Raw genomic sequence first — 22,499 nt, 5'->3', positions numbered from 1 at the left:
TTTATTTTATGGCTAGACAATGAGATCAAAATATAGCTTTCCTACTCTTACTAAACCTTTTTGATTATTACGTTATTTACCTTTAAAAATCTGCATGGAACTCACCAGGAAAATCCTCAATGTAGTTTAAAGTGAATCTAGTTAGCTGCTCGCTATCTATCTATCTATCTATCTATCTATCTATCTATCTATCTATCTATCTATCTATCTATCTATCTATCTATCTATCTATCATGAAGGTAAATGTAAGGCCAAACATACCACTCTATAACCCTCCTGTTTAGTCAGCAGCACATGATAGAGATCCACATCTGGAACAAACAGAAGGCTGCATTAACGACCCATTATATATTATTACACTACATAATGCAGATGTTTGTGTTAAACGAGCAAAAGGGCACACAGACTGACTCACATCCATCCTCAGTTATCAGCAGCAGGTGGCTCTCCAGCACTGATCTCCTGTCAGTTTCTGAATTGAGGAACTGGAGACAGCCACAGGAAACATTAGTCAGCATGTTAAATGTGGGAGTTCCAACAATTACCAGATGACAGATAGCTTATTTCCATATTTAAATGCAAGTGTCAAACACTCTTAGTTTTTCCTCTAAATGTATAATTCCAGCAACAAACTCTAAAGGAGCACAAGGGTAATATCTGCAGTGTCATAATAAAATATATGTTAATATCATTCCTCTGAAGATAAAAAAGACATAACTAAGAAAAAGGAGACAGATAAAAAATGCACTTTCAGCTAGCTTGAAAAATAAATGAGCTGTGGCACTTGTACACTGTAAGCTCCAATGGTCCAGAACTGCAGCATCAGCTCGGGGCTTGAAAAAAAAACACTGTTTGAAAGTGGACAAGACAAATCACATAAACTCCACCTGCACTTTGACCCTGCAGTCTACAGCTTTGAGGACTTTGGTATTGTTGATGGGATGGATCTCAATCAGGAGAGTAAGACACTTAGATACTAAGAAGAGACAAAGAATGGGATTGAAATTTCATTATGTTGAATATTCCATGAGGATACAATGGTGTGTAAAAGACAAAGAGGGAGGATGGTACTTGGTTTGAGGCGCTCCTCTCCTCTGGTGTTTTGTGCCAAGCTGACAGCTGAGAGGGAAAAAGCACAGGGGGAAAGTCATGTGACTTGATTTACATACATTTTCCGTACACATTACCTAAATCAGCATTTTCCTGAGCTCTGATTTTGCTTTGCAACAAAAATGCTTTTTTATGTCAAAGGGAAAACTCAAGACAAATTCAGGAACTCCTTGAAGATCAGATTATTCTGAACTTCTCCCTTACTAGCCCACTTTTTGGGGTTAGAACACAGTATTTCTAACAATGCCTGCTGCTGCTTTGATTTATTTTCTGGCTCACCTAGCAGCGTCTCCTCTTTGTTCAGGGAGCAGCTGCTGACACACACCTGCTTGTCAAATGTGTACAGGAGCTGTTGTGAGAGAAAACAAACCCACACTTGAACTAGCATGCACATATAGGCGTATAAACAAAAAGGAAAAAACTGTGAAACACATAATACCTTGTTCTGTTTGGTGTTTGGGTCAAGTTTCCCGATCCTTGTAGTCCCTGTCGCTCCCTGTCAGAGTAGAGTCCTAAAGTTAGGTCATGCGTCTTTAAATCAATCAAACAGCAGAAATCGATAATCCTAATCACCTCTGACCAATTGGACCTTGGTTCCCACAGGGGTCTTCCACCACACTGACGACACATGGAACATCATGCTTGACCTCTTCATTACCTGAGTCGACCCTGCTGATTATCCCAACTAGACCTGCTTCACTTCAAACCAGAATCCACCTTTTTTTGGTTCAGAAGATTTCAAGTAAAAGGGAGTCGACCCTGAAACTAAAGGCACAGCAAGGCGTGCATAAAACTGTGAACCTTGCACTAAAAAAAGAGATTATTTCCTCTTTGCAGGCTGCACGCTGTCTTTAACCTGCTAAACCCGCAGACTCTTTGGCAGGCCTGTCGTTAAAAATGTATGTTGTGCAGAGAGGCAAGCTTTAAACACAGAGCTTTATTTTAAATTCAAGCAAGGATCACACAGTTTCCTAAAATACCAAATATGTCAAGCAGGATTACAGAGACAATCTGTTCAAGAGAACAAAGAGAGTCTGTGTAATGATGAGCCAATGGTGTGATTTTAAATGGTATCTTAGATTTTTTGATGATAGTACTTCCTTAAAACTTCAACAAGGAACAGAGAGAAGCAGATAACTTAAGTTGTTGAATAAACATTACACAAATACAGTTTGACAGTCAGTTCAAGCTACTTTAAGTGGCTGCATTGGCTTTAATAGAGATGTGAAGTTCAACTACATTTCATAGATAGTAAAGATTTGGGTGTATTTAAATGACTGATGAGGTGAGTAGAATGTATGTTTTATGTTGGTACTTTAAGTATAAATGTAACCATTATGTGGAATATTTAGGATTAGAAAATAATCTAAATAAATCCAGTGTCTTTCCTTTGGACCTACCTTCCAGGAGTAAAGGATGCCCCCATCTCTCTCGATGTTCAGGATGCGAGTGTCCACTTCTCCAGAGTATTCTGCAGGGTAATTATGATCAACATCATACACACCATAGCATAACAAAAAAGAACAACAATGTGCCCTGACACAAAAAAAGATGTAATATGTTCCAGATGTTTTTTTTATGTGACTTCATCCTTTTAAACGCGTTTTACTTTTAATTGTTATTATTTTTAGTTTTTATACAACTAATTAAATGTTTTAATTTTATTTGATTATTTATTGTTTTTTATTTACTTTGCATTTATTATTTTAACGCTCTTCATCTATCATTTTCGATGTGATGTAGTCATATTCTTAAAGCCTTTTTATTTTATTGTACTCTAATATTTTGTTTTACTTATCTTTTTGTATTTATTCATTTATTTATTTATGTATTTAAAAAAAAAAAACTCTTTAAAAAGGATTTATTTATTTGTATTATATTGTATTTTGTATTTAACATAAAATTGACAATTTTCTTATATTTTTCCTCATATTGTGTAACTTCATGTTTACATTCTGAAATAGAGAGACTGTCCTGGGATGAATAAAGTGTTTCTGATTCTGATAATATGGTTCTAAAGATGAAATATCAAGAGCCACCAGCGCCATCTACTGGTCAATACATATAAACCATTTACTCTATAAAGATTTTGATTTTTTTTTTTTTTTTCGATTTCACATGCCAAAATAAGAGGTTGTAAAGCTCAACACACCCTGGTGGAAATAGGAAGCAGTTTATTACACAGCTCACTTCTGTCTTCTGTCATGACAATGAGTTTTCTATGGTATTATTAACTCTGTCCAACACTTTTGGTTAGCATTTGTAGGTTAACAAAGCACAGTTTTACAGTAAATAAACCCTTAGTATGGGCACCTGAACGCCTCACCTTTCACCCTGCAGACCGACGCTTCCTTCCTCAGGATATCACACTCCACATCTCTGTGCAGGTCAAACTTTGGTTTTAACTTCAGCATGTTTCAAGTCTTCACTGTGCTCAGCTTTCAGCTCAGAATGTCTCCCTTACACAGATTTGATTCCTTATGAAGAAGAAGCAGCACCTGGCAGCTGGGGACTGTTCCGCCATAGCATCATGTGACCGAAATCCTAACACAGCGACTTTTGGCACATGCAATTATGAAAGCAATAGAGTGTGTTTCCTCATGAACAGTAAACACTTTTTTCACAGATGAAACAATTTTATTGACATGCGGAAATGTCACATTGTTCCACAGTTTTAGCTCCTCCCTCGTGTGGGAGCAGAGGAGCAGGGTGATTCGCTGCCATTGGCCGAGGAAAGCGTCAGTTCAGCGGATTGGAATGTCACAACGCTCCGCTGAATGAATGAGACCTCCAGGCTTGGCAAGGTACCTCACAGTGGTGTCATATCTGTGACCCCTATGGTTAGTACCAGTGGTGAACAGTAACAAAGTAAATTTACTTGAGTACTGTACTTAAGTGAATTATTTGAGTATCTGTACTTTACTTGAGTATTATTTTTTGGGGAACTTATTACTTTTACTCCACTACATTCAGAAGACAATTATGTACTTTTGACTCCACTACATTTCTATCAATGTTCTAGTTACCCATTACTTTAGCTTTGAAGTCAGCTCATGAATTTCCTTCTCTTTTCTGAAATCTGTTCCCTAAGACAGTAAAATGTGTTTGGGAAGTTCTGTTTCATTATTTTTGAAAGCAAGTACTTCAGTACTTTAACTCAAGTAATAATCTGACAGAGCAACTTTCACTTGTATTGGAGTTATATTTGACCAGGCAGATCTATACTTTGACTTAACCCTCCTGTTATGTTCGTTTCTCAGGAACAGCAATAATGTTCCTGGGTCAATTTGACCCGGGGCATATTTAATTATCAAAGTGTCAGAACCCCAAAAAACCCAAATTAACATTTTTTAAATCTCATTATTAACTCAATTACTAACCATTTAAATCAATATCTAGTGCTATAGTGTTCTTTAATTCTCACAGATCATAGTTCAATGAGGATAACTCACTTGTTCTTAATGAAAATTCATGTTAAGTGTGTGTGTGTGTGTGTGTGTGTGTGTGTGTGTGTGTGTGTGTGTGTGTGTGTGTGTGTGTGTGTGTGTAATTAGGCTGAAATATGTCACACAGTTGCAAAGAAACAATTAGTATTTGACGCTTCTAACCGCTTTTAGCCTCCACTTTGACTGCCGGGTCAAACAGTATATATATCTATAAACATGCAGGGGGGGGTTGTAAATATGTAAAATCAACCATTTTCATTTTATATGTTGATTTCACCTATTAAGTCAAGCGGAAGAAGTTTCATACAGAAAAAATACTTTTAACATTTATTTGTATTTTAGAACTTTAAAAAGGGTCAATTTGACCCTAAACATAACAGGAGGGTTAAGTAATAAAGTTGTGTACTTTGTCCACCACTGGTGAGTACCAGCCCAAATGGTTATATTTAAACTGGGGAACTATCTAGGTAATGTTTTTTTTTTTAATCATTACTATTTTTCAAATGTTTCAAGACATTTATTTGCTTATTCAAAAAAAGAAGACATATATACAGGTAAATAAGGCAATTGGCATGTAGTCTGTGAAGATTTAATTAACAACCACTGCATTTGGAAAGGCTGTGGGACGAAATAAATCCACAAACATAAATGGGAGTAACCAATCATTATTTTTTTACCTCAGGGACTCATTAAAAACTCTTCACCTGAAAATGGAGAAGAGAGGACACAACATGCAAATTGAGCTCTCACAAGCAATGCAGTGATGGGTTTATCTGCAGGAAATATTGCTTATGCATAGAATTATTTATTTAAAAGGGGGATTATAAAGTTGTCATTTTGCAGAAGAGAACTGATAGCCACTTAAATTTAATACAGTACACCATAAACTGCATAACCATTTTTATATACTGATAGTCTCTTAAATATAATACAGTATGACATTAACTGCCTTTGATATATTAAGTTGATTTAGAGAAAATAATAATAATTCATGAAGGCAAGTTTAGTGGCTGCATCGAGGAATTAATTTAGCAGTTTCTGTCCATTTGGTCAAAGTCTTTATGTACTTAATGCATCCCCTAGAAAAATATCAGGCCTGCAGATGTCTGAAAAAGCCCTGCTCCTTTGTAGGCTATCTGTTGACATGTCACCAACAGATCAACAGCAAACTAACACAAGAAGAGAAACAGAAAAAAAAAAAACACTTTGACAAACAAATCTATTACCGTGCGTATTGGGAGATATGCTAGTGCATGTTGTTGGATCAAAGTTGCAGAAATGCATCCAAACAAGGGGGACAAAGCCCAGAACTCTGGTTCAATTTGCAGCCAGACTGAATCCTCATAACATGCCAAACTAGTCTGACAAAGCATAGTTAGGCAAGATGAGGTGTTGGCTGCCCTTGTAGGCATTTTATCAAGCCAGTAATGATCCACCTTGATTTTTTCAACAGTAAAATTTTGTTTTTGATGTGAGATCTGTTAACCTGTGATTCATTTTTTAGTCATATTTACAATGCAGAGTAACTGCAAATGTATCCTTGAATATTAAACTCAATATATTTATTCTTAAAAGGTCATGTTAATGGACATCCTCTTAATTTGATGCTGTTGACTGTTACAGCTGTAGTTGCCTCTTTCCAAACTGAACTCATTAGAGACTGTGTTTGTCATGACACTTGTTTCCTCAATAAGAAACAAGTGATAACGAAGGCTTCTTCTCTGCTCATTATTATTGCAGCAACACCACACACCTCTGTGTGCCTAAGGGCTTTGATCGAGACAAACTTGTGTTTCTTTTGAGATTCTTTTTAGCTCTATGAAACACAAATATTGCAATAAATTCTTATTTATACACAATCCAAATTCAGCAATTAAACAGGCTGGGTTTGGTAAGGTAGAGGCTGTTAAATCATGAGTTGAGTTTTTTTTATTTATGCTTCTTTTAATGTTAATATCAAATTCTACTCTGTACTGTATGAATGTCATGTTATGTGTAAGATTGTCTACAGCCTTAAGACTGCCTGGTACTTCCAACCTGGGTTTTTCCCTCTTTGTGTCAGACTACACCTCTTCTTCTGACTGTCAGCTTCACTAAATTTTTCACAATTCCATTTGTGCATGGGTTTTTTGGGAAATTCATTAGAAATTCATGGAGTCTTATTAGCTGTCATAAATAAAGACCTGTTGTGTAAGGCTTTAATCAGGTATGGAATTTATTATTTATCTATAGTCTGTGTACTGGGAACCTGAAACCTTAGGTAGGCCTCACAGCACCCAGCTGTGTTTATGTACGCTAACACACATATACCTAATGAGTTTATCTAGATTCACTTCAGGAATTGTAAAAGCATTTAGTGGCCAACACTGCCCCCATCTTCTGAGCTTGATAACTGCACATAAGAGAGGCATGTGTCTGCTATACTGTGTTCCTGCAGTAGAGGAGGCTGCAGTTTCAGGTGTGCAACACACCTTAGTGGACGTCAGAGTAAAAAGGTCCCACCATTACTCAACTGTACTCTTACTGTCAGTTCTACAAAGAAAAGGGGTTAGCTATGAGACTGGAAATGTTACTGTCACATATTTTTATGAAAGCCCTGAAAGCTTTAACTCTGTTTATTAGCCTCCAGTTCTGTCCCTTGTTCTAGGTCATCATCAGGGGCAGCAAATTCTGGAATATTTACTCAAATGTGGCGAGTAATCTTTAAAATGTTAAAAAGGATACTTGAAAAACCTTTTAACCACTGTTACTTAATTATACTCATGCTCAACCACATATTCATAAACAGGTCTCCATACACATCATATTCACATTTTGTACTTTGAATTGTGTTGATATAATAACTGTAATTCATATTAATATTGGTAAATAAAGAAAAATAATCATTTTCCTAGTATTGTATCTTTATTCTAATGTATTTATGTATTTATTTACTGTTGAGTGTTGCTTTTATTATTGCTATGTTGTAAGGTGACCTTGAGTGTCCAGAAAGGGACCTATAAATAAAATGAATCATTATTTTTATTATTTTTATATTATTATTATCAACTATTGTCTTTACAAGTTTCAATTTAGTATTTCTTAATTAATTTTTTATATTAGAACACTATTTGGGTGGAGGCTTTAAATAAGCTCTCTGAGTTTTCTGCCTCTTCCTGCACAGTATATTATTTATTTTAGCTCTTTTTTGTGTGTATTTTCTTTTAATTATGTAATAAATAAACATAATAATAAAATAAAATAATATAATGAAATATAATAAACATATAATAACATAACATAACATAAAATAACATAACATAACATACAACATATAATAAAATAAACATAAACATCATGCAAAATCTCATATAGTGGCAAGCAGTGTTACATTTAATAGTTTAGAAACAAATAATTATTTGTGAAGTTGTGTTCCTATGATATCCGTTATATAAAATATTATTTAATTATAAAAATGCATAATTGTAAGAATGTCTGAGACCCAAAACCTACGATCAAAAGAAAGTTCCTTATCTCGGAAAGAAGCCCACTCATTATAACATTTTGTGTACCAAAGGACACAAAAAAATCCCAAGATTACATTCTTAAACTATTAAATCATGCATTAAAATACATTGATGCAAATGACATATAATAAAGAGCAAATGATAAATGTAAGTGTTAAGTTGTCATTATAAGTAATAATATAAGACATTATTAGACGCTTTGGTGTCCGCCTCTCCTTCCTTGTTCTGTGGTTCATCTTCGTTGTTATAAACGAGCTGAGGTCGCTTCGGGTTGGCTGGCCGAGTAAAACCGAGTACACCCGAGTGACGCCGTAAATGTGGTGACGACATTCCCCCCGCCCGGTTCCCTCCACTTGTCCTTCCCCCTGCTGCTGCCCAGCTCTACTACCAGGCTGGAGCCCCCGGCAGCACGGCGCGCAACACAACACTGACAGCTGCGACTGACTCACAACCAAAGGGGGCAAAGATGGAGCACAGAGACGCCGACTTCAACATCATGCTAGCGACCGACTCATACAAGGTACCGTATCCGTGGTGGTGGTGGTGGTTTATGGCAGAGGCAAAGGCTGGGTGGAGGGGAGCGGCTGATGGGTGGAAATTGATAAAGTCAAGGTGGTTTCATCATCAGTCCCAAGGCCGTCACACTGCTCTCAGTGGCCCGTCATTGAGGCTTCACAGCGGGCCGGTGGAAGAGGAGGAGAGGGGAGTACCAAATCTAGTAGCATCCCTCTTTGAGCTAGCCTACTTGGCGTTCTCTAAAAACGCTAGTTTTTGGGTGTACCAGGTTTACTAGGTTCACCAGGACCCTGTCGGCTTTGCTAGTAACAGTGTGCATCCAGCTAGCTGTGTTAGCTTGCGTGTTAGCCGACTTGGAGGTGAGGATTGATACATAAAATAAGCTAATATTAGCCGGTAGCTAGCAAGTGCTGCGCGGATGGACCGGTGAACTGCACATGGGGCAAAAGCTGCAAAAGCCCCAGCCAGGCATCCTGTTAGCCAGCATGGAGCTAAAGCCACAGATAAATCCAATGCGTCACTTACGAGAAATCAAAACTGAAAGTTAATGAGAGCACTTCTATGAAATGACTCGAGATGGGGTTTATGGCTCTTTGAAGGGAACCGGATCTTGAGGAGCCGTTCAAAAGACTCTGGCTCTTTGGCTCATTGTTATTTATTCTTTAGAAGTCAACCAGGGGTAACTCGTTTTTATCAAGGATGCAATCACTGGTAGCAGTTATAAGGTTATATCTGGATCAGAATAATTCATACTTACACATCCCACCAATATACATACTCCATAGGTGGGAATTATTCTGAAATATTAATTATAATTTCATTTGTAAACAATCAATAAGATGCTTCCATATCCCCATGCTTCAACAGCGAGATCACTATTTTGAATTTTCCCACACCTAAAACTTTGTGGCACTATAAAAACTACGCAGGCTACAGATAACTTTCATTCAAAACAACTTTACTGTAACATTTTCCACACAAGAACATTTTAGCAATACAAAAAAAAATATAAAAAGAATAAATAAGAATACATTTTTATGTATTTAAAAAATATAAATACAACTAGAATAAAAATTAGGACATTATAAAAATGTGAATGCAAAATTGTACTACCCCACCTGGTGTTTCTACACCTGAACTACTTTACAAACAGCTCAGCTTCTTATGATATAATCATATAATCATAATAATGCTTTATGTATATAGCACTTTTCAATACAAGTAACAAAGTGCTTTACAGTGGGCAATAAAAACAAGAAGAAGTGCAAAGCAAAATGAAGCGCTAAAAATTTAAATGAAATAAAAGCTTTAAAAACCTACAAACGTAAAAACAGACCCCTTAAAATCAGAGCTAAAATTAAATTAAATCACCCACAAACAAGCTTTCCTGTAAAAATGTGTCTTGAGTAATGACATAAAACACTCTGCAAGTCTGATCTCCTTGACTCGAATCCACATCAGAACAATGTAAACAATAACGAAGTGTAGACAATAAGTGTGAACAAACGCAGGTGACACGTGAAGGCGGCGTGGGCAATCTGCATATAAAAACGGCTCCCAAATGAACGGCTTGCAACTGCGAATCAGTTCTCATCATTCACTTAAAAGAGCCGTTCAAAAGACCGACTTGTTCGCCAACGTCACATCTCTAATCATATGACACCTGACTCTTTCATAGGAGTGGAGCTCTCCACACCTTGAAATGACATTTTCTGTTGTATTTTGTTATAGATAGTAGTGTCACTAAACCAGCTGCTGGGTATCAATGTAAACAGAGAGTATTTGTAGTAATGTATGCATGAACGTTGAGAATGGATGCCGTGCTTGTTGTCATGTACAGCAGTCATGTGACAGCATTGATGGAACAGAACATACAGTCTATGGGACAGAAGGGCAGCATTAGAGAGAGAGGAGAGGGAAGACGAGACACCAATTGTGGTTGATTTTAAAAGATATTACAAGCAATGTGTGATGAAATGTAAAACAAAAATCACAGATTGCATTAATAATGCAAAAAGGAAAATGCAGACAAAAATGCACCAAAAACAAATGCCTTTCTGTGTGTAGTATGGCATTTAACAGATCACAGTATACTATATTAACAGTTTATATAACCTGATAGGTTTGATGATTGTGCAAAATGTATTTGTCACATGTCTATCTTAACTACACACGCTTTAGTTCTGTTCAAAGACCCTGGATTCCTGAGAGTCCAGAGTAATGCTTAATTCCTTTATGACATGTCATATTTTAATGAACCTGCGCCCACTAATGCACTCATTTTGGTTCCCTGCCAGGTGTGAGATTCTGATGTGAGGTCTTCTGAAGGGAGGAATGTAAGACAGGTGCTTTATCATGTAAAGGAGCTACTCAGGCTCAGAAATCCCCCTGAAACCCCTCACAGTTTCATAATATTGCTTGATGTAGCTCTTACGGTTAGTGTTTCATTTGCATGGAATTGTAGTTTTGGTTTCATTTTGATGTAGTTTCATTTTTACATGTATTTGAAAAGATTCAAAGTAGGCTTGAGGATGAGTTTAGAATGTATGTGTTTCAGGAGCTGCACACAGTATTGATCTCAAACAGTCGATGGTGTGTTTGCATTCCATTCCTTGTAACACCACTGCTGATTAGTCCTGAGCTGCTGAAGGGAAGTGGTTAAGGGAAACAGACTTAACTGTGAGCTGAGATGTCATAGGCTTAAGAAAAAAACCTCTGGGTAAGTGGTGCCCGAGTTATTACATAAATGACATTGCCATTTTAGCTTACCCAGAAGTCATACCCTTGGCTGTGGTGTTCTGATTCATTAGGTAACACCATTGTAAATAGCTTTGGCAGGTAATCAGTAAAATGTAAAACATGCTGACTCATCTAAGGTAAACAAAACATAGAAACTCTGGAGGTCCTGTATGTTCTTTTTTACAGTCACTGATCGACATATTCATAATTTTAAAAAAGGAGGGCACTTTTGAAGACCTGCTTAGTACCACATATCATGGTAGCCTCCAGGTATGAGTTCCCACTGACTGTATATTGATATGGACACCACACCTCTATCTCCTGCCATTTTAAGACGTGAAACAAAATGTGTTTGTAACATTTACTTGCTCCACTTAGATCAGCTGTTTTCCTGACCATGTCTATGTTTTGTGCAATATTGAAAGAAAACATGTTTCCTGTCATATAGAGGTAGAGGCAGGCTCAAGATAAGCAGTTACTTTTCAACATAAGACTGTTGAAAAGTGAAACCAATATGGAGTGCAAGAAACTGCAGTTTCCCAAGTCTCCAGTTGAGGCAGACTTCAAAGGCCATTAACCCATTAGGGTTTAATTATGCCAATTTTAATCACATACTTAAACATGCTTACAGTCTGGTACCAAAAACAGTTTTGGTCTCCACACCTTGTTTGCAAATTTGTAAAAACTATACAGGGGTGATTTTTTTTCAACACACATAATTAGGGGTTAGGGGTGTGGTCAAGCGGCTACCTCCAGCCTTGAGACACATAAATCACTCTTATAATGACAAATAACAGTAGCAGACAACCACTGCAGCATTTCTGCCACCATCTGGACTGAATGTTACCCAGCATATAAATGTAAGAGTCCTCAAATGGCTTTCCGAGGTATGCTTCCTCTCAAAAAGCGGCAAGTCTGACTTAGCTGAACGAAACAACTGCAGATAACTATCATTTTTCATATCAATGCAGTGACAATATATTCTGCTTACATCTTGCACAAGGACACACCAAGTGTTATAAACTGCAGTTCATCGAGTATTCGCTGGAGGCTGACTGCAGAAACACCGGAAACCACATACACACCCATTCGATCTTTACAGCAAGGTTTACAGCCTAGTTAAACAGTTGTGGTCTGTATAGCTAATTTCTCTGATGTCACACACTGTACGGGTGGGTGAATTTTTTTATTACTCATTATTTTTTAAGACATTAAACTTCCAGGTTTTTCCTAAATAACGGCCCAGCTGATTTGATTGACAGGCGGGTACCCTATAGCTGTTAGCAAAGAGGCTAAAGAGCCTGCCTGAACTCTGTCTTTGCGTCTTACTGGATTGACCAAAGGTTGGTTTATTCAGTATTACAATATGGCAACCACTGGCAATAGGCTTCAAACCTTGGCTTCACAAGGTTTCTGGTGTGTATGTGGTTGCAGGTACTTCCGAAGTCAGCATCAAGCGGATCCTCAACAAATTGCAGTTTTTAGTACTTCTGCATTGGACTCATAATTTTAGACCGGAGGTTGCCGCTGGATAGCTAATTTCACGATCGGCACACGCTGTAAGGGATGCATTTTTTTCAATTTCTAAGATATTGAGATTACGAATCTTCCAATGAGAGACACAGCTGACTTGATTGACAGGCGGGAACACTGGAGCTGTTGGCTAGGAGGCTCAAAGCCCACCTCCTTTACATCACACTAGCTTAACAGAAGTTAGGTCGAGTTTAGCATTTCCAATATGGCTCCCGCAGATGATTGGCCTCAAAACAGCTCCCCAGAAACAGATGGTTGACGCCATGGATACTACATCCATATTTTATACAGTCTATAGTTGAGATGCAGTTGTTACACAGTATGCGGCAGCTGGATAACTCATACCTCCTCTTACCAGAATGATGTTCTTAGTGACGAGATATGACATCATTGGATTAAAAAAAATAAAAATTTCTGGACATATATTTTAAATATGCTGTAATTAATCATGCAATAAAAATACACCCAACTCATCTCTTAAGCCCATTTTAACCTGCCCAATCCAACCCAATCTGGCAACACTGCTGCCATCTTTGGGCTTAAAGAGGCATCTTCAGGAACCAATGTGTGACATCACTGAGACTATGTCCACGTTTTATTCAGTCTATGATAAAGAGGAACATTGGGACACTTGTCAAGTTTAATGAGTAGTCTATGCCAGGTTAGGCAAGCATGTTTTGCACTTTTAAAAGTGACTGTTGTTTTTGTTTGCTCAATCAGTTGAGTTACAAAAAAAGAGGTCAACCAAATACAGAGCCACCCAGACATTCATCTAGAAACAGCTGACCAGAGCTTTCATACCTGTGTACCATGTCCATAAATGCCATATCTGTGTTTTGGTATGTGTTGTTGCCTAAAAGCAGCTTCTGTGCACGTATCATGTTCACTCATGACTGTGTGATAACCATTGTAGCGAGAGCGGGGGGAATTGCGAGCAGCTTACTTGACTAACTCGCAAACCAACCAGAAGCATTCACTTTGTTCACAGGACAGGAAACTGAGCGGCACCTGAATGCCTTTGTGTTCCGTCTCTTTAACTGAACAGAGAAACACAGCCCCACAGCCAAGCTTGCCTATTGTCTGGAAACACACACACACACATACACACACACACACACACACACAAGCTGGTGGGTTTTGTTGGCACGAGGAGTCCATCAGATTTGAACATCCTAAAGGGTAGAAGTGCCTGTCGTGTCTTGTTTACTTGCACCTTTTTCAAAGAGACATCATAACACAGAATCATCAGTATGTGAACACATTTTATAAAATGTGACCTTTTTTTTTTGCCCTGAAACCCAGAGCAGTCCACACCCTTGAGGTGTGAGATTCTGCCGGGAAGAGGTTTGCATTGCTTGGGGTACTACAGGGTTGAACCTGTGATGGTTAGTTAATGAGATGCTCCCATTGATCAATATGCCAAACAGGTAGCAGCTGCATGCGTTTGATGCTGTGCTGTTTGAAAAGAAACACCTGAGAATCCTCCTTTCTGGTGGCCGTATTGGGATTTTGTGTGTCCAGACATACAATCCTACACACTTTGTTCCAGACCCAGCAGTAAAATGTTTAAGAGCAACAGAGAATTGGAAAGAATGTTTGAAAAGGATAAAACTTATGCCCTGAAGAGTCCTGTTCCTTTATAGATAGTAGCGGGTATGTGTCTATATTTCAGTCTGTAAAATTTATTGTAATGGTGTTGAACTTTTGATAACCTCACTGCTATCAGGGATTTCATGGGAGAAAAGATAAGTGTTTTTTCTCCAGTGAGAAATCTGACACTGAGCTAGAGATTGATCTATACATTCAAGTCTACATTCAAGCACCAGCAATTAGTTGGATTTTTGTCACCTGATTAACCTAGATCTAAATTTGACTCCAGTTTCAGTTCTGATTTGGTCTCCACCAGGGATGTTCTGATTAATTTCCTAGTCATGAGGAAAGGCAGAGGTTTTGGTCCAACTAACCCACTAGGCTACAAAACACTCATGGATCAGTCAAAATTCAACACAGTTTATTCAACACAGATTATTCAACACGGCTAGACCATAGACTGTATATAAAATGGACAGCGTTGCTCCGCCTTTTACCATTGAACGGTTTTGAAGCCAAAATATCCCGTCCCAGAACCCTGCCATCTTGCAAATTTTTGTGCAGCCAGAGTCTGCGCAGTAGAGAATTTGTGTTGCCATGGTAATTTGTGTGTTGCCACTGTAACGAGCTCTGCCCTACAGCGTACCGTCACGAGATCCTATGGAGTTTCTCTTCACGGCAGCTGTCAATCAAAGTGAATCTTGAAGTAAAACCCAGTTTTTTAACCTCTGATAACTAACCCAAAAAGAAACTTTTCAGAAAAAACAGGCCTTGAATACAAAACAGTCAAATAATAACTTCATATCACCACAGCATACGGATGTGAGAAACATTCGTACAATATCTATTTATTTTTTGAAGTTTGACTGCAGCCCCATTCAAATGAATGGGGGAGACGGAGTTTTTGACCTATACTGCAGCCAGCCACCAGGGAGAGCAGTTTTTGTGGAAGCTTCACTTCCAGCCGAGCGAGCTGGACCCCTGGGCTAGAGACGGGAACACAGAGTCTGCAGTTGAATTGGTTGGCAGAGTCTGACTAACACTAGCAGAAATTGCACCACCAGCCTTCAGTCACCCTCGCAGGTTAACATCCACATGTCTGTGCTAGCTGATTGGTTATCTGCCTGTTCAACCTGTCAAAGCCTTCATACAACTTTAACTCCAGTTTCTATATCAAGCTAAACTGCGGTCATGCTAGGATGTGCCATCCGCCATCTGTGTTTGTTTACATCTAGGTAGTAGAGCTGTGTAGCATAACATAGCAACCATTAACAGGAGCTACAACAGTTGTTAGTTCAGTGTGTTATTACACTGTTATAGATGATTATTACACTGTTATAGATGATTAATACACTTGTAGACGCTTATTACACTGTTATAGATGATTAATACACTGTTAGAGATGATTATTACACTTTTATAGATGATCAATACACTTAAAGATGATTAATACACTGTTATAGATGATTAATACTGTTATAGATGAATATTACACTGTTAGAGATGATTAATACACTGTTATAGATGATTAATACACTTGTAGATGATTATTACTGTTATAGATGATTAATACACTGTTAGAGATGATTATTACACTTTTATAGATGATCAATACACTTAAAGATGATTAATACACTGTTAGAGATGAATATTACACTCTTATAGATGATTAATACACTGTTATAGATGATTAATACACTTGTAGATGATTATTACACTTTTATAGATGATCAATACATTTAAAGATGATTAATACACTGTTATAGATGATCAATGCACTTAAACATGATTAATACACCGTTAGATGATTAATACACTGTTATAGATGATTAATACACTGTTAGATGATTAATACACTTGTAGACGATTAGTACATTGTTATAGATGATTAATACACTGTTATAGATGATTATTACATAGTTATAGATGATCAATGCACTTAAAGATGATTAATACACTGTTATAGATGATTAATACACTTATAGATGATTAATACACTGTTATAGATGATTAATGAATGATATCCTTGGATGATAAAGGTTAAAGCAGCTTTTGGTTCGTGTGCCTGTAAATCGATACTGGTTTTGTGATTTTGAAACAGTGTTTGCGTGTGTGCATTTTTATTCCCCGGTGAATGTTTGCACACACGCACACACACACGTGGTCAGGCCTAGTGTCATGTTGTGTGTGTCCACTCTATTTTGAGTCCTCGAAAGCTCACGGGACAGGACAGAGACGCGGGTCAAAGAAACTGAGTAGTTCATTGACATTTATCTCTTCTCTTCTGCGTGAAGGGAATGACAGTGAGTGTGTCCCAGCCTTTAAGCCTTGTTATCGGTTATTACACCTGTAGTTTAAATATAATCTCAATGTAATGAAAATGATACAGCATAATGTGTTTTCACAAGGTTTTAGACTAATGACAAAAAAAACCCTCTTGAGTCATGTTTCAGGTCTTTCACTTCCTTCAACAATGAATTATTCAGCTAGAAGTGGTATTTTTCCTCTCTCAGTTCTGCTTGCTTGCTTGTGTCTTTGAAAGCTTTTCAAGTTTTGTTCTTCATGGATATTCAACCTTGTTTTGGGGAAATTGACCCTAAAATGCCCCGGTGTACTCTGCGGTGACCCTTTGACTCATTTGGGATTTAATTGAAGGCCAGATGTCTACAGTTGACTCTGAGCCTGTTTGCTTGATGTGTTTGTGTAGTCCCTTTCACATTGTTTATTCTTCCTGTGCAAAACATGCCTGGACAAGTCTCAAGCTCTACAGTCATGGTTATAATGGTCGGTGCACACACACACACACACATTCAAAGTGGAATAATGAACCAAAGATGATATGAAAGTGTGGGGTAAGTCTGACATGCCTCGCCTAGATTGTGACATTTAGTGACTATTATTTCTATTGCTGGACTGGAATGTTTGCTATCATTGCTGATAAAATGCCACAATGACAGAGCTCCTTTAACTTTGGAGTTGGGTGACCCTGAGTCTCAACTGTGTTCAGAGTGAGCTGCTGAATTCTGCTCCATTACCAAGCTGGAAAATTTGATTTGCTGCCTAGAAATGTTTTCTTGAAACTGCCGCAAAAGAAAAATTAAAGAAAATTTGATAAGATGTAATGGAGCCAAATGTGCAGGTTACATTTCTCCATGTTATCTTGCAATGCTTAAAGCAGACTCGACATCTAATCTGCAAGGTGTTACAACATATACTCAAGAGGTTTTGTCAGTTCCTGTGAAATATGTTACTACCCAGTGTTTTACACTATGAGCTGTGTAACCCTACAGACTTAATAGAACACACAGTTCTGCCTGTTTTGCAATGTGAAAATATTAGAAGATGTGGATGTCTTGTAACTAGGGCTGGGCGATAATTCAATAATGATAATTATCATGATATAATCTTTCTCAGTATAAATATAGCACATGTTCGATATACACAGTACACAATTTGATATATTTTTGTTGTAAATTTAGAGCAAATTATGGAAATGATCTTGAAAGAAATAAGAATTTACAAACTAAAACTTCACAGAAATCTCCTCTTACACAAAAGACCTGCTTCCTGTTAGCACCGTCAAAAATCAGGTATTCAAGAAGTTTATCAGAGAACTTAACCCACACTCAAGCTAACAAACCGTCTTCAACTTTCACTCGGGCAAAAATCTGCCTTTAAATTTAGATGAAATAATGATTTGATATTTATCCTGATAACATCTTTTTCAAAATCGCCCACCTCTACTTGTAACGTACATGTTTGGTTTAGGTAGATAACCCTAAACTCCTACCAACTGTATTCAATCACTCTGTGTTCACTTGTTAAGTGCAGTATATGAACCTTATTAATGAAATATGCCAGATTAAGTCTCCTGAGGCTCATTTTGGACGTCCAGAGCTCATTTCCTTTAATACCCTGAAGTAAAGAAGAGTCCACATAGAGTAGACCATAATCATGAGTTTTCTCATTAGTCATACTGCTGGAGTTGCGGTCATGTGTGTATTTGTTGTTTGGGTTTGGTGCCATCAAAGCATGGGCACACTGCCAGCACTGTTACTTTGTGTCTGAGGTTTAGACTGTATTTTCAAGAATACAGTTTACCACACGTACTGTGAATCCAAATGTGATGAACAATATTTCCCATAATTAAGATCTGGGAATGTGTTAAATAGCACATTGTCATACAAGTGTTACCCAATTTTAGCACAGGTCATCCTTTCCTACTCCCTACACCTTGTGTTCTCCTCCTCAGTACATTTATTTTGCTACGTTTTGTTTACCTGTTGCTCCCCAGGTGCTGTTTTGCAAGCACCACTCTCAGCAAAGATAGTAAGAATGCAAAGTGTCTCACTCCCTAGCAATTCAACTCCAGAAAACTGTGTTATGTCCACACAGCATACATTTTTTTTAAGCAACTCATTTTGTCATCGATTTTTGTCGACATCATCAACGAATTGTCGTACCCCTCATCACCTGCCGACGTTGATAAGTAGTGTCGCATCAAATAAATGACAGTCTGTGTAAAAGATCAGCGACATGCAGGTTGCAGGCCCTTAACATTGGTCCTTGATATCGGCCCTTGATATCGGCCCGTGATATCAGCCCTTAATATTGACCCTTGATATCGGCCCTTGATATCGGTCCGTGATATCGGCCCTTAATATCGACCCTTGATATCGGCCCTTGATAAAGGCACTAAATATCTGCCCTTGATATCGGCCCTTGATATCGACCCTTGATATCGACCCTTGATATCGACCCTTGATATCGGCCCTTGGTATCGGCCCTTGGTATCGGCCCTTGGTATCGTTCCATAACATCTGTCCTTGTCATCGGCCCTTAATATCAGCCCTTGATATCAGCCCTTAGTATCAGCCCTTAATATCAGCCCTTGATGTTGGCCCTTAATATCGGTCCTTGATATCGGCCCTTGATATTGGCCCTTAATATCAGTCAAGATGTTGAAGTTGTTTCATGTGTAAATGCCTTTTTAATGTAATTTTAGATCTGTTTTTTTCTTGTGTCCATGCTGATTTCCCCCTTGTCTCTGCAGGTAACACATTACAAACAGTACCCCCCCAACACGAGTAAAGTGTACTCCTACTTCGAGTGCCGTGAGAAGAGGACAGACCCCAGCAAAAGCAGAAAAGTCAAATATGAGAAAACTGTCTTCTACGGCCTACAGTACATCCTCCACAAGTACCTCAAAGGTAAGTCAGTACCCAGATTCCACCTCTGCTGCACCGCAGGACCTCCTGATTTGTTTTGTAAATGAAATAGAACTGCCCTTTAGCAGTACCCAGCCATAGCTCCTCTGTAACAAGCACTGGCTGACTTAATGACTCTGCAGCTTGCAGGTTTGCAGCCCTGTGAAGCACCCACCTTTATTAATGATTCTCCAGGATGTTTGTGTAAAGACAAATGTGTTTCCAGTCAACTTCACAAATGAAATAAGGGTATTTGGATTACATAACCCGAGCATAGACTAACAGTATTCTACTGTTGCCTGCTTTGCAACCAGGGCGCATACCAGAAGCCTTTTGTGATGCATTATTTGTCCCTCTTGGGAGCATTTTATCTTTTTACTCCCTCACTCCCTCCCCCCCTCCAGGACAAGGTCAGAGCAGTGCAGGGTCAGCTGCAGAACCGCACGCCTCCAACTACTCAAGATTCAGTGCATTGCTCAAGGACACTCCAGCAGGGCAGGTGCAGCAACAGTCTGGTTACAATGTGCTTCACGTTGATTAGACTGTATAGAGCATAACAAAAAGCCAGAGGAGTTTAATACACACAATGCAGCCTGTGCTCTCATTAACTGGAGTCTGTAAAGGTGGATGTTTAAGTTAGTTAGGCTGATCCTGAGGGGCATGAGAGAGTGCAAGAGAGACCGAGAAAGAAGAAGTGGAAAGAGAGAGGAAAAAGACAGCATCTCCCTCCTGTCTCTTAAAAGGATTTCATGGTGCTGTAGCAGAGGTGCAGGGAGAGACCAGGGAGAACAGAGAGAGGGAAGACAAAAGCACAGCTGCTCTTTCACCGTCTGCGTGAGAGAAGCCAGCTGCCTGCGCAGAGCGCCCCTTGGAGCCCAGTGATTAGGCCGACCATTAGAGATGCATCCTTGATCCTTCAACTTGTGAAACCAGAAGTGTGCATCGTGATTCTTCTCGACTGAGTCACATGATGAATTTTTAATCGTAACGCTGACTGTGCTGTTGTGATATTGAAAGCAGAACTTGTGTTTGCCTTTTGGTGTAAAAAACATGGAACTATGTGGAGCTTTAGCCTGATGAAACATTTTTTAGTTACATTTTAAACTCAGAACATTTTAAGAATCTTAGAAAAAGAAGTCAGTTTACCGTCTTTTGTGTAGCAGTGTGTAGGAAACATGAAAGAGGGTGACAAATTCAAAAACCTATCTCACCAAAGTGTTTAAAAGAAAACAAATCAAGCCATGTAAGATATTTTGGAATATATGCTTGCTAGCTAAGAGTTAGATTTCAAAGTTAATATCACCTTTATGTCTGTGTGGCTTACATCATGCTCTGCAGGTGGCCGGTTAGCGTAGCTATTCTAAGAGAGTGGAAATGGGGAAACAACTTTCCTGGATAGTACAACCACCGGTTCAGCTCGTCATTGACCCTTTTATATCTTGTTTGTTTGAATGACACAAAGACAAAGTCATAAATTACTGAACACTAACAAACTTGTGATTTCACTGGGGGTTTTGGGCATCTGTGTCCTTTTACTGGACAATTTGAGGTCCTAGGGCAATAATGAAGACAATGCCACCTCAACCCAAAAATAGACATTCATTTATATTTGATGGAAGTCTGATGTGGTATTTTTGATGGTGGTTTATTTGTACAAGACAAAAACTTGGTCTGTGTTTGTGTCAGAACAAAGACTTCTTATTAGGGTTGCAAAGGGGTGGAACATTTCCGGTAAATTTCCATGGGAAGTTAAGCTGGGGAATTTTGGAAATATTCCAAATTGGAAACTTTCCATGGGATTTATGGGAATTGAGGGTAATTTAATGGAAAGGTATCATATCCAAACATACATATTTGTTGTTATAAGCACAGGTCCTTCCGAAATAAGACAATTACAATAGATTTATTTGTAAGTAGAACTTTATCAAGTGTTAAATATTTTAATCAACAATGTTGAGTTAAATATTACTCATCCCCCCCGACCCAACCCATTCAAAAATTAACAAAAATGCAATCCTAACAAAGTCCCATTCAACATGCTAATAAAAAAGCATCTTCCCTCAAGCTTCTCAAACCTAGCCTCTGCAGGATTCTAGAAATTATCTGTGCATGTGATGGAGGAATGCACAGTGCATGTAGGGGGCGTGGTCTCAATAGCCCTGCAGTAAGCAGTGTGCTATGTGCATGTGATTGAGGAATAGCATAGATATTCAACTGCATGAAATCTGGTTGTTTTAGTCAGGATTATGCTAAAATATATTTTCCCCAAACTATATTTAAGTTCCCTATTAAGAGCCAACCTTCAATTTAGTAAATTCCTGGTTTATTCCCGTTTATTCCCATGGAAAGTTTCCAACTTTGAAAATTCCCAGAATTTTGCAACCCTACTTCTTATGCATGGGATTTCTGGTGTCATCTGAAGGTGCCTACAATGGCAATCACCCCCTTAGTGCAGCAGTTACTCATCGTGTTTTTAATTGTTCTGCTAATCGATCTCTGAAGACTACGCCACTCTTTCCCCTCACTCACACACTCAGAGCATTCCAAGGCAGGGCTAACACACACACACAGAGAAGCATCTTCTTCTTGCTAGTAGTGATGATTTGAAGCAGAGAAAAGACTGTAAAAGTCAGCCACCATTTTTTAATGTACACCTTCATGGTAGATATTCCGGCAATCTGTGGATCACACAATCAGTTTTAATCGGAACCACGCAAAGTGGTCCCAACAGATCCCAGACCATCCCTGACCCATCGCACCGGGTCAGGGTTGGTTTCTATTGGTTTGATTTTCTCAAACATCTCCCTTTGCACCTTTTGTGTGTCAGCATTCTTTCCTCTTCCTCTTCATTT

The 22,499-nt window shown here is 38.4% G+C and overlaps 2 protein-coding genes across 4 annotated transcripts in view; one reads left to right on the top strand and one right to left on the bottom strand.

The window, feature by feature from the left end:
- gsap (gamma-secretase activating protein) overlaps positions 1-3,802 on the bottom strand; it is a 46,442-nt gene extending 42,640 nt beyond the window's left edge. For 2 of the 3 annotated variants that reach the window (XM_034673423.1, XM_034673424.1), the window contains exons 1-8: positions 3,437-3,802; positions 2,511-2,581; positions 1,550-1,606; positions 1,390-1,459; positions 1,072-1,119; positions 888-976; positions 416-485; positions 262-311 (exon numbers count right to left, since the gene is read on the bottom strand). In XM_034673423.1, the coding sequence (XP_034529314.1) occupies positions 262-311; positions 416-485; positions 888-976; positions 1,072-1,119; positions 1,390-1,459; positions 1,550-1,606; positions 2,511-2,581; positions 3,437-3,524 (543 nt within the window). In that variant the 5' untranslated portion in view covers positions 3,525-3,802. Of the gene's footprint in view, positions 1-261; positions 312-415; positions 486-887; positions 977-1,071; positions 1,120-1,389; positions 1,460-1,549; positions 1,607-1,683; positions 1,798-2,510; positions 2,582-3,436 lie in introns of those variants that run through there. The other variant, XM_034673426.1, reaches the window with a different exon arrangement.
- Positions 3,803-8,417: 4,615 nt separating this feature from the next.
- nampt1 (nicotinamide phosphoribosyltransferase 1) overlaps positions 8,418-22,499 on the top strand; it is a 31,058-nt gene continuing 16,976 nt past the window's right edge. The window contains exons 1-2 of the mRNA XM_034673471.1: positions 8,418-8,582; positions 19,494-19,650. Of these exons, the coding sequence (XP_034529362.1) occupies positions 8,529-8,582; positions 19,494-19,650 (211 nt within the window). The 5' untranslated portion in view covers positions 8,418-8,528. The remainder of the gene's footprint in view (positions 8,583-19,493; positions 19,651-22,499) is intronic.

This window comes from Notolabrus celidotus, chromosome 21 (assembly GCF_009762535.1).
Source record: "Notolabrus celidotus isolate fNotCel1 chromosome 21, fNotCel1.pri, whole genome shotgun sequence".
Taxonomy (NCBI): Eukaryota; Metazoa; Chordata; class Actinopteri; order Labriformes; family Labridae; genus Notolabrus; species Notolabrus celidotus.
This window is presented reverse-complemented; position numbering and strand designations above follow the sequence as displayed.